Source organism: Entelurus aequoreus, linkage group LG14 (genome assembly GCF_033978785.1).
Source record: "Entelurus aequoreus isolate RoL-2023_Sb linkage group LG14, RoL_Eaeq_v1.1, whole genome shotgun sequence".
In the NCBI taxonomy this organism is placed as follows: domain Eukaryota; kingdom Metazoa; phylum Chordata; class Actinopteri; order Syngnathiformes; family Syngnathidae; genus Entelurus; species Entelurus aequoreus.
The window spans coordinates 15,046,769-15,059,268 of record NC_084744.1 but is presented as its reverse complement, the minus strand read 5'-3'; the positions used below and the strand labels follow the sequence as shown (position 1 = coordinate 15,059,268).

Sequence of the window (12,500 nt, the reverse complement as noted above, 5' to 3'; positions counted from 1 at the left end):
ATTTATTCCGATTGTACATCGATACATATTTTTCAAAAAAAAACATTTAAATAAATTATATATATATATATATATATATATATATATTTTTTTTTTTTTTTAAGAATCATTTTTTGGGATTAAAAGCATTAAAGAAATATTATTGATATTATTGATACTGTTGCTTTTATAAATTCATGTTTTTTCTTTTATTTTTAGTATTGTATTCAAAGTATTTTAGAATGGCTTCAATTGCTTTGTAAATGAATATCCGTCCTAAGGATTGTAAAGCTAGGATTGGGTTGGCGTTGCTCTATTTTCTTTTGTTAGATTGATTAACATTCTGTGATTTTTGTAAATACAATTTGAAAAAAAACCTAACAATTTTCAGGCCATCACAGCGTGTGTAAGTCGTACGTCAGCAGCAAAGAGGAGCCTTTGAAACCTGTTTTGAAAAGGTTTTAATATAATTTATATATTAAATAATATATTACGAGAATTGTGTTGAATCGCGCATTGATTCTGAATCGAATTGTCCCCCCAAGAATCGGAATCGAATCGTGTGGTGCCCAAACTCTAACAAGTGGCACCAAACCACCTCTCTTTTTAGCAAGTTGGAGCTTTTCTTCCTGTCACTCACATACCTCACAACTGTTGAGCAGCTGTGGTGCAAAACTTTTTGTTACTTATATGATTTTGATAGTCTTTGAAAAAGTGGGGTCGTCTTATACTCTCACTGTAAAGAGTTAATCCCCTGCATATATCAGTTTTTTTTTACCTTAAGTCGCAACTTTTCTCGCTCCTCTTTGAGGGCCAAGACCAGTTCTTTGTCGGCCTCCTGCATCCGCTGTTCCTTTGCTCTCAGGGCGTGTGTGGTCCTCAGTTCCTTGATAAGGTCCAGGTGGTTCTCTTTGTCATTAAATATCTGCAAAGACACACAATTTTAGAGGGATAACCCGACATTACGGTGTGAAGGACGCACGGACCTCAGTTTGGATGCTTCTTCCTCTCAGTAGTTTCTGCAGATGGATGACTGCCAGCTCCTTCTCTTCCTCACCCTACAAGCAACATGGGAATGGATGCGGATGTCACGTGTAGCGTAAACTTGCAAAGGTGCGTCAGGTAAATCAACTGGCCTCTGGGGGCTCCTCCACAGTGGGGGTAACAGGACGAGGAGCAGCCTTTTCCTTCTTGACGAGATATTTAGCCAGCTCCTCCTTTAGGTCCTGCAGAAGCACAAATGATAGTCCATGAGCAATGCGGAGGTTTTCACCCAACGCTCGTGTACCTTGTACTTCTGTAACAGAAAACTTCTTCTGCTCTCGGGCGGCCTTATGATGACTTTGCTCATGTTGAGTTTGGCTTTGGCGTACTTCTTCTGCTGCTTATACGGGTCAGCGGGTTTGTGCACTTGATTGAACGAGCCTGAAAATAAGTTACAACCATGTTGTCCTTAGCTCACAACAAAGCACACGTTCCAATTCATGAATGTAGCATGTCGTTACAACTCTGTACAGTAGGTGGTATGCAACGTAACTCCCTTCTTATGCACCTGGTCTGAATAAGACGTAGCACGGGAGTCGGATGAAAAGAGCACAGCTCCCTCCCCCCATTATCCCCACATTCTACAGAGGCCCTATAGAGAGCCTACTGACCAACTGCATCTCTATCTCTGTTTGGACTGGAGCCTGCAGTGCCTCAGACTGGAAGTCTCTCCAGAGAGTGGTGAGGACGGCGGAAAAGATCATCAGGACTCCTCTTCCAGGAGATTGCAAAAAGCCGCTGCCTGACCAGTGCTCAGAAAATCTGCAGAGACTCCTCCCACCCCCACCAAGGACTGTTTTCACTGCTGGACTCTAGAAAGAGGTTCCGCAGCCTCCGAAGCAGAACCTCCAGGTTCTGCAACAGCTTCTTCCCTCAGGCCGTAAGACTCTTGAACGCATCATAATAATCCCCTCAATTCCCCCCAAAAACGGATTAACTCGCTGGAATATAAAGACAATATAACATACAGACATAAACGTGGATGCATATGCAAAAGTGCAATATATTTATCTTTACAGTAATCTATTTATTTATATCTGCACCTTATTGCTTTTTTATCCTGCACTACCATGAGCTAATGCATTGAAATTCCATTCTTACCTGTACTGTAAAGTTCAAATTTGAATGACAATAAAAAGTAAGTCTAAGTCTAAGTTCAGGGTTGCCACTTAAATGACTTTGTTGCTATATTGAACTTATTTTTCAAAAATATTTTTATAAAAATTTTTTTTTTTTTAATGTTTTTTTTACTCACTTTTACTGACTCATTTCAAACCCACCACTGCTAAAAAATAGCAGTCCTGTGGGAAACGCTGAATACATTTTAAATGTAATTGGAAATCGTTAACGCATTCTGGATTTAGATTCTGGATGTGACTTAAAAGAAACCCTGATATTCAAGGATTATAAGAAAAGGTACCACATTTGCGTTTAATGCAACAAAGTTAGCATCCTACTAAATCATCAGCTAAAATGTCTTGTTATGTTCGTATTACAAGCATTTTTTTAAATTTTGATTGTGGATGAAAATCATGTGGATCTAAGTTACCAGAGCTAGTTACCACATTGTACAGAAATCTATTCACAACTTTTCAGGTTATGCTCGTGTTACAAAATTTCTCATTTCAAAACGACAAAATTCCTCAAACGTTAAAACCAAATTTCAACTCATTAAATGTATAGTTATGTTCACATTCTAAAAATATCCTGATTCTAAAACCTAAAACGTAATTAATTTGTTCTTCGGATGATTTACAAAGCTACCAAAATACATTGAAATACATTCCAAACTTTTTATTTTCAGTCTACTTTACAAAGTTTATTTTGTGTTACATTTGTCTTACATGTATTTTCTGGTTTATGATTGTTGATGCAAATCATGTTAATAAAAAAAACAAGCTTGTCCTTGGATAATATCAAAGTTAGTTACCAAATCAAACATAAATCGATTTACAATTTGAATATTATGCATGTATCACATTTTAAAATGTCAAAATTCCTCCCTGCGTTTAACCGAATGTTGGTGGATTTTTTTTTTTATTTATGAGTTAAAAAAATATCCAGGCTCTGAATACCAAAACCTAGCAATTTGGTAATGGATGATAACAAAAAGTGCCAAATTTCACTGAAATGTTTTCACAGATTTACATTTTTTTTTTTACAAAATGTACTGAAAAGCAACATAGCAATTTCATTTAAATTCCATAACATTTTGGGTCATGTTCGCAAATAGTCTGGAATCATGGTCAAAAGTAAATTAGTTTGTTCTTGGATCATTTCTAAACTGGTAACTTTTTTCATCAAAATACATACCAAACAAAAGAACAGTGTTTTGTTTTCCTATATTATTGTATTTCCTATGCTACTGAGTAACATAGGAAATACAATACTTACATGTGTATAATGTTACAGTGTCCAAAATATCAAATATATTTGTTTAATAAAACCCCTGCCATATTTTAATGAATACTTAGGCCTACTACGCTAATTTTAATGTTGGTCATTATGGTGGTATTTGGAAAGCCACGTTTTTTCAGAGGTGGTACTGGCATTGGCTCCCTGTCCACTTCAGGGTCGATTTTAAAGTTATATTATTAGTTTTTAAATGTCTTAATTAGCCTTGCACCTTCTTATCTATCTGACCTGCTTTTACCGTATCAACCCGCGCGGTTCCTGAGGTCCGCTGGCCCTGGCCTTTTGTCTTTACCAAATACTACAACACAGACCCGTGTTGAGGCGGCATTTAGCCACTATGGCCCCCACCTGTGGAATAGCCCGTGAGGCAACCTCAGGACTGCAGAGACCGTTGAAATAAACATATGATAAAATATTTGTAAAAATAAAACACAAATAATACATTAATTAGTTAATAAAAACATAACAGAGAATAATAGTAGTAATAATAGCAATAGATAAGATGGAAAATAACACAATAGAAATAAAAAATAATAAAAAACGTAAGAATTGAACATGATCAGTAAAAAAGCCTGATTAAAAAGGTGTGTATTTAGCCTTTTTTGTTATAACTTAAATAGTGCTGTGTGTATGTGTGCATGTTTTCTTTTAATTTGTGTTCAGCATTTTGAATTTGCCTCTTGCCTGTGTTTGAATAGTGCCATATGAATAAGGTTTGATTTGATTTGAAGTATAAGCTCCGTGAAGGAGCCCAGAAGGGTTTTATTTAAATGTTCGCAATATTTTAGCGTTCCTCACGAAGAAACCTCACAAAGTATTAAATCCATAAACTTGTATAAAACGTTGTACCGGTAAATGGCAAGGTTTTGTAATGTAGAAAATCCCATAATTTTTTTTTACCAATTTTCCAGAGATTTCCCATATTTTGAAATGGAAATATCGATGCTCCTTTTAAGACACAGGTAATAAAGGTGTTTGTGAAACCCCCTGATGTTTTTTGGTGCTAAATTAACCACAACATTAGCACCACATAAAATATTATGTCTGGTCTGACATTTCCTAAAAAAAATAATGTTAAAAAAAAACCCAACTGAAAGCCTTGTCCAGCTGTTTAATGATGTATACTATTCATGTTTAGCTAACTTTTACTGCAAACAAATATCGGCTCCAAATATCTGTTATCAGCCTCCTTTATAATTGTTATCGGTCCTTGAAAAAACCCATATTGGTCAATTTCTAAAAGCGACACAACTAATTTAATTAAATACTGCTAAAATAATAACCAAATGTGTGATGGATAAAATTAATTAAACAAAAATTGATGCTCAACACTGAAGTTACTGAAATGTTCTCACCGTCGTAAGTCTCCAAGCGTTTGAATTCATAACTTTGACTTTTCTTGACTTTGTCCCCGAAGGCTCGTGATGCACTTGTCAAAGAAGAGTAAATGTTGTAGTCTTTACAAGTACCAAGCTGCTTGATAATCGCCTCCATGTTTCTCCTCTTGGCCTCCAGCTTCCTCATTGCTGCACACAAGACAGTAGCAGTAGCTCTTAGAGGTTATTACCGGTGTGAAATGTCAAGGCAAAGTCTTACATCTCATGTGGTCCTTGTCAACCTTGTGGAGCTTGGTCTCCTTCTCTTTGAGAAGTTTGGAGTAAATATTATTGAGTCTCTCTTTGGTGAAGGCCACCTCGGCGTGGTCTCTCTGCTGCAACATCTCCCCCAGCACGGCCAGACGAGCGTCCTGCAACCTGCAGACAAAAATTAGATTTTAAAAAATGATACATGATGAAACGTTTTTTTGGGATAAAATCTAAACATTTTAAAAAATATATACCGGTATGTATTTTTTTTTTACATTTAACTAATATAATATATATATATATATATAAAATAAAACAAATCAATACACAAAAAACATGAACAATACAATAAATCCTTAGAAAATCAACTATTGCTGCACTAATAAATAGTTAAAATAAACTTAATTTTTCAAATCAATAAAATACATTAACATACAAAATGATTGTATCAATAAATAAACAATACAATAATAGACACCCTAATAAACTTAACTATTGCTGCCGTCATAATAACAATGAATGATTAAAAAAGGAATATATATAATAAATCTAATTTATACTATTAGTTAATTCAAATAGCCTATAAAAAAGCAATATGAATAAAGTTTCTATACCGACAAAAAAACGCTGCACTGATAAATATATGTTTTAAAAAGATAGTTAAACATTAATAACATCTAAAAAAAAAAAAAAGACTTAAGACTGAGCTTCTTTCACCTAAATATAATGATCGGTAGGTTGGAGTTCAAATCCCAGCCGAGTCATACCAAAGACTATAAAAATGGGACCCATAACCTCCCTGCTTGGCACTCAGCAACAAAGGGTTGGAGTTGGGGGTTAAATCACCAAAATGATTCCCGGGCGCGGCGCCGCTGCTGCCCACTGCTCCCCAAGGGGATGGGACAAATGCAGAGGACAAATTTCACCACATCTAAGTGTGTGTGTGACAATAATTGGTACTTTAATCTTTAATATATACAACATACAGAGCTAACACTAAAAGCTAAAAACATTCACTATTAATTAAAAAAACTGTACATAACGAAATTATATATTTTTTAATTAAAACAAAATAGTTATAAAATACTTCAGTTACTATCACCTTAATGATAATTAGAAATTCATACTCAAATCAAATAAATCAAAACAGAATTATTGATACTGTACCTACAGTATATTGGATTTTTTAAGATTGTTTTGTTCTATATACAGTAAGTGTGTATGGTCTGTACAGTTACTACCCCTCTATTAATAAATAGCAATTAAGAATTAAACTGAACATTATTATGGGCAGAATTAATAGTGTTCTTGTATTGGACCTTTTAAAATGGTTCTGTTGTATATACTGTATGTATGTATGTATGATTAAGGAAGAAATAGGTAAATAAATGGATTTACTTCTGTATTTTGCCTTCTCTGAAAGCCCACTCTTTGGCCTCCATTATCTCCATCATACGCCTCCTTTTATGCAGCTGATCGACGTCATTAAGCGAAGGAAATCTCGCCTCATAGACCCGCCTTGCCCGCGCTCGCTCGATCATTTCCACTTCTTCTATACTGGCCGGCAGACCTCGCTCTGATGGGAAAGAGAAAGTGATTACCGCAGGACAGAAAACAATTGTGTGATGAAGCAAACGCCGTACCCCAGGTGAAAGACGCCAAGGTCAGCAGCTCTGAAGGGCTGGTGCCACACTGTAGCACATATTCAGGAGTGTAGGGGTCCGTCTGTGCTTCACTCTCCCTGTAGTCTGTCTGGACCGCCACTGTGAAGTGGGTAGGGGGGTCCAAGGTGTTTGGTCTACCTCTAGTTTCTCTAGAGTCTTCTCTGAGGGAAAACAAAAAAACAGGATGACACAGAACAAATGGCTGCGAAAAAACAGCACCGGCCAACTGGACTTACTGATAAGCATCACGATTCACATCCAAGGCAATCTGTTCCACATATGGAAGATGAGGCCTAAAGAAAACACCAAAAAGTCTCACATGAGATGCAAATTCCACTTATTCCACTTTTACGGTATGGATTGGATAGTTTAGTGAGGGCAGATATCAAACTTGACTAAACTGAGGAAGTAAAAGTCGTCACAAAGTTTTCGTATGTGAACCTGCGAAAGGATCATTACCTTTGCCAGAGGAGAGCTACACTCTTCAGCATCCGACAAATCGACTGCGAAGTTTATAGTCAAATCCTCCGAATCTGCTACTATTCGAAGACGTCTTCAGTTTTTTGTATAGTTGACAGTTTTAAAGAGGTAATAATATAACAATGTTTAATTTTGTATTTACAATTTATTTCCTAATTTCACAGTTTTACTTTTTTATGTTTATGATTTTTCTTTACTCTTATCTAATTAATATTCATTTGAGTATTTTCTTGGTTAGTGTTTTGTCTACATTGTCAGGGAGGTAATAATTTAACAGTATGTATTATTGTATTTACCATTAACTATTTCCTAATTTCAGTTTTACTTTTTTTTTCTTTCAATATTTCTCTTATTTTTATGATTTTTCTTTAATGCAGTCTAATTCGTATTCATTTTAGTATTTATTTTCTTTGTTTGTGAATTTTTCTTACATTGTCACAGAGGCAAAAACTTATTTAATGTAACTTATTGTACTTCATAATTTAACTTGTTATAATTTTGATTATTTTTATTCACTACTTTCCAATTTTTATCAATTTAGTATTTATTTTCTTCGTTTGTGTTTTCTTACATTGTAAGAGTGCTAATAATTGAACAATACACATTATTACCTTCATCAATAGTTAATTTTTCTATTTATTTCATGAATTTATGATTGACACTGCCAGGGAGGTAATAATTTACCACCATGTTTCGGAATTTCTATATTAGCCATTTATTTACCAACATCCTTATTCTATGACTTATTTTGTTTATGTAATTTGTATTACTTTTTATATTTTTTCAATATTTTCTATTTTATTTTTTTTAAATATAAATGTTATCATAATTTAATCATTAATCGGTTGTTTAATTAATTTTATTTATTGTACAACGAGGGTTTATCATTAACCAATATTAGCAACATTTACTTTTGCAAATTTTTCAAATGTACTAATATTCCTGTATTTCAAACCATATTATTGATTGTTATCTTTGTTTACACTGACAATAGACTTATCATTTAAGAATATGTATGTATATTTGTGGATGTAGTTTACTGTGGTGCTTAGCATAATTATCTTTGTCAAGCTTTTCTATATTGTCTCGCATTCTAGTCATTGTGAATATGTACACAATGTTGCAGGTGATGTTAAATGGGGTGTCAAATGTATGGCCCGCGAACAGGTTTTATCCGGCCCGCGGGATGAGTTTGCTAAGTATAAAAGTTAACCTGAAATTTTTGAATGAAATAAACAGCTGTTCTAAATGTGTCCACTGAATTTTGCAATAAAAATTTGCTGTATCTTTGTTGATTATGCTACATATGTACAAAATAAACCACATGATGTTAGTACATCAGTCGAGGAAAATGATCAAACTACATAAATAACATCCTGTAATTTGATTTTGATATATATTTTTTTATCTTGATTGAAAATAAACACCAATGAGTTGACTGATGAACATTATCACGTAATTTATTCAGAAAATATAAATAACGGAAAATTATTAACCGTAACATGTAAGTTTAAAAAAAACAACATTATGATTTGTACATTTTCAGAATGTGCTTGTTCTATTTTTAACCAAAGAAAACAATCGGAAGTTGTCTTTATTTTTAAGTTATCGTGCCGTGATTTTACCGGCCCACTTGGGAGTAGATTTTTCTCCCTGTGGCCCCCGATCTAAAATGAGTTTGACACCCCCGTGTTACATTATTACTGACAGCTGCAGAGAGGCAAACCTTTTATAATACTTCCAGTGATCAGCTCCACTCAACTGGCACTTGTCCCTTTTCATCAAAGGCTGAACATTTGGGATCACCCTGTCACAGAGAATGGTAAGTGATATTGATAATCATTCATATTTGCATTAATGTAAAATGCAATTTGTGTATCTGGAAAAAGAGAGAGTATGTTTGTGTGTTGTGTGTTACCCGGCCAGTTGCTGCAGGGCCTGCTGGTGTCGTTCTGTGTGTCCACGCCATCGACGGTCCACAAATGCCGGCACCAGGTCACCTTTTGGGTCCAGCCGGAAAGTCACCCTTTCATTGCTGAACATGGACTCAAACGACGGCAATTTAATCTGGAGGTATTATCATTTTGATATGTTTACCGTTTGCATATTATGATTGTCTGTTATCATAAAGTATGATCCCAACCCCTGCACTGCAAGCACAATAATCAACAATAATGAAGGGATAATTCTAACCAATAATGTTGCAGATGAGTGCATTTAAAAAGTTACTCACAACTTGACCCTTAAAACTTTTAAAACTGGATCTAGCATGGTCGACCTCTGATGACACGGTGTAAACTGGATCTGTGGCACAACAGTGACATTAATCAACAAGCTTGCTAAATAAAAGATGGTTTGACAAAAACAGACTATCTTTGAATCTCAGTAAGACTAAAATAATGCTTTTTGGTAACAGTAGAAGAGAAAGTCAAACACAAATACAGACAGACGGAGTAATTATTTAAAGGGTAAAAGAAAACACATTTTCGGGTGTAATAATAGATGATACAATGAATTGGAAATCTCATGTAAAAAATAACACATCAATAATGAATAAAGCAAAACATGTTCTCGACCAAAAATCACTTCATATTCTCTACTACTCGCAAGTGTTACCATATCTGAGTTATTGTGTAGAAATATGGGGAAACTACTACAAATATGCGCTTCATTCACTAAATGTGTTACAAAAAAGATCAATTAGAATAATACATAAGTTTGGATATAGAGAACATACAAACCCTTTATTCATTAAATCACAATTATTGAATTTCAACGATTTGGTGCATTTGCAAACAGCTAAAATGATGTACAAAGCAAACTATAACTTGCTACCCAAGAATGTACAACAATTCTTCTCAACAAAAGAAGAGAAATATAACCTTCTAGGAAAATCTAATTTAAAACATGTGTATGCTCGTACAACACTTAAAACCTTTAGCATATCAGTATGTGGAATTAAATTATGGAATGGATTAACCAAATAAATCATACAAAGCATCAATATGATTCAGTTTAAAGGCCTACTGAAACCCACTACTACCGACCACGCAGTCTGATAGTTTATATATCAATGATGAAATCTTAACATTGCAACACATGCCAATACGGCCGGGTTAATTTATAAAGTGACATTTTAAATTTCCCGGGAAATATCCGGCTGAAAACGTCTCGGTATGATGATGTTTGCGCGTGACGTCACGGATTGTGCGGAAGTATTGGGACACCACTGTGTCCCAATACAAACAGCTCTGTTTTCATCGCAAAATTCCACAGTATTCTGGACATCTATGTTGGTGAATATTTTGCAATTTGTTTAATGGACAATAAAGACAGCAAAGAAGAAAGCTGTAGGTGGGATCTGTGTATTAGTGGCTGGCTGCAGCAACACAACCAGGAGGACTTTGAGTTGGATAGCAGACACGCTACCGTGAGTACGCAGCTTTCTTCCAAACATTTGATCGCTTGCCCGTACGTGCTTGCCGCTATGTGCATGTCACGTACGTAACTTTGGGGAAATATATGTGCTGTATGAACTTTGCGGAAGTGAATGGTACTTTGGGCTGTGGGATTGAGTGTGTTGTGCGGGTGTTTGAGTTGTATTGGCGGGTTATATAGACGGGAGGGGGGAGGTGTTTGTTATGCGCGATTAATTTGTGGCATATTAAATATAAGCCTGGTTGTGTTGTGGCTAATAGAGTATATATATGTCTTGTGTTTATTTACTGTTTTAGTCATTCCCAGTTGAATATCAGGTCCCACCCGCCTCTCACAGCATCTTCCCTATCTGAATCGCTTCCACTGCCCTCTAATCCTTCACTTTCACTTTCCTCATCCACAAATCTTTCATCCTCGCTGAAATTAATGGGGTAATCGTCGCTTTCTCGGTCCGAATTGCTCACGCTGCTGGCTTCCATGATTGTAAACAATGTGCAGATGTGAGGAGCTCCACAACCTGTGACGTCACGCTACTTCCGGCACAGGCAAGGCTTTTTTTATCAGCGACCAAAAGTTGCGAACTTTATCGTCGATGTTCTCTACTAATTCCTTTTAGCAAAAATAGGGCAATATCGCGAAATGATCAAGTATGACACAGAATGGATCTGCTATCCCCGTTTAAATAAGAAAATCTCATTTCAGTAGGCCTTTAAGAGACTGTTCAAACTACAAGTGTTCACAAAGTACACAGAACAAGTCTTGAACCCTTTTCCTTTTTATTGAGACAAATATTATTTATGTATTTAATATTTGTTTGTTTGCTTGTATATTTATTTATTATTTATTTGTTCACTGTTCTGTTACAGAGAACAAGGAAATTGGATAAAATTGCTATGGTATGAAAAGGGGTAGGATTAAATAAGCTCTGCTTCTTCCTACTCCTTTTCGGACGTGCTGTAATGAAACAACTGGCATTGTGTGATGCCTTACATTGTATCGTATGCATGTTCCAAATAAACTGGAGCTGAACTGAAATATTGTCACACAGATTAGCTTGTTTTCAAACGCTAGCTAAAGCTTAGCACACGACAAAACTCACCATACAAGTAGTCATATTCTCGCTCCTCTTTCATCATTTTCGTCTCAATCTGCCTGGAGGTGGTGCAAGTGACAGAACTCGTCATTTTATTTCTTTTTAATCCGCCAATATCTCAACAATGTATTGAATTGTTCTCAGCTCTCAAACGGTAGCAGCGTACTTATTAGTTCACACTTGCAATGACACTATTTCTATGACGTCACCGGTATCGTCACGCCACTCAGCGAAAGGTCTTCTGTTAAGAACTTATTTTAATTTATTCGGATATCATTTTAAAATACACGCAGCGATCTGATATTAGGATAGTTTTGATGCACCACTTTACCGTACAACAGACCTTTGTTGCAATGTCAATTTGACCATTTGTGACGGCGCAATGCATTCTGGGATACATAGCAACGGAAAATGCACCCGGGACAGTCCAGAGCAACGGTGTGTAACCATGGAGACCGTAAACACAGAAAATAAATTGGATTAACTTTCTTTTTGTTTTAATTCATTTGGCTGTAGTTTGGACATTTGAGTTTTTGATTGACGGGAACATTCCATACGACCTGTGTATTTGATACTTTGGTTGTGGGAAATGCAAAAACTTGAGACCAACTAATTCTCCCAGATTACCTTTCGGTAAAAGCCAACCAATCACACAAAAGCAGGAAGTAGCAAACGTTTGTCGATTGCTCATTTTCTAATTGGCTTAATGGCTTCAAATTATTCATTAAATCTTGGAAAATGGTTAAAAATACAAAAGCCCTTAAATTGATATAGTTATTGAAAAACATTTAAGTTATTTAA

The 12,500-nt window shown here is 35.4% G+C and overlaps 1 protein-coding gene across 3 annotated transcripts in view; it reads right to left on the bottom strand.

Annotated features, from left to right (window-relative positions):
• The window catches only part of cfap91 (cilia and flagella associated protein 91), a 44,878-nt gene that overhangs the window by 23,552 nt on the left and 8,826 nt on the right, over nt 1-12,500 (bottom strand). For 2 of the 3 annotated variants that reach the window (XM_062069042.1, XM_062069043.1), the window contains exons 2-13: nt 9,402-9,472; nt 9,087-9,235; nt 8,895-8,975; nt 6,925-6,981; nt 6,668-6,849; nt 6,423-6,600; nt 5,035-5,192; nt 4,794-4,964; nt 1,268-1,404; nt 1,116-1,205; nt 966-1,037; nt 758-904 (exon numbers count right to left, since the gene is read on the bottom strand). In XM_062069042.1, the coding sequence (XP_061925026.1) occupies nt 758-904; nt 966-1,037; nt 1,116-1,205; nt 1,268-1,404; nt 4,794-4,964; nt 5,035-5,192; nt 6,423-6,600; nt 6,668-6,849; nt 6,925-6,981; nt 8,895-8,975; nt 9,087-9,235; nt 9,402-9,472 (1,493 nt within the window). Of the gene's footprint in view, nt 1-757; nt 905-965; nt 1,038-1,115; nt 1,206-1,267; nt 1,405-4,793; nt 4,965-5,034; nt 5,193-6,422; nt 6,601-6,667; nt 6,850-6,924; nt 6,982-8,894; nt 8,976-9,086; nt 9,236-9,401; nt 9,473-11,705; nt 12,267-12,500 lie in introns of those variants that run through there. The other variant, XM_062069044.1, reaches the window with a different exon arrangement.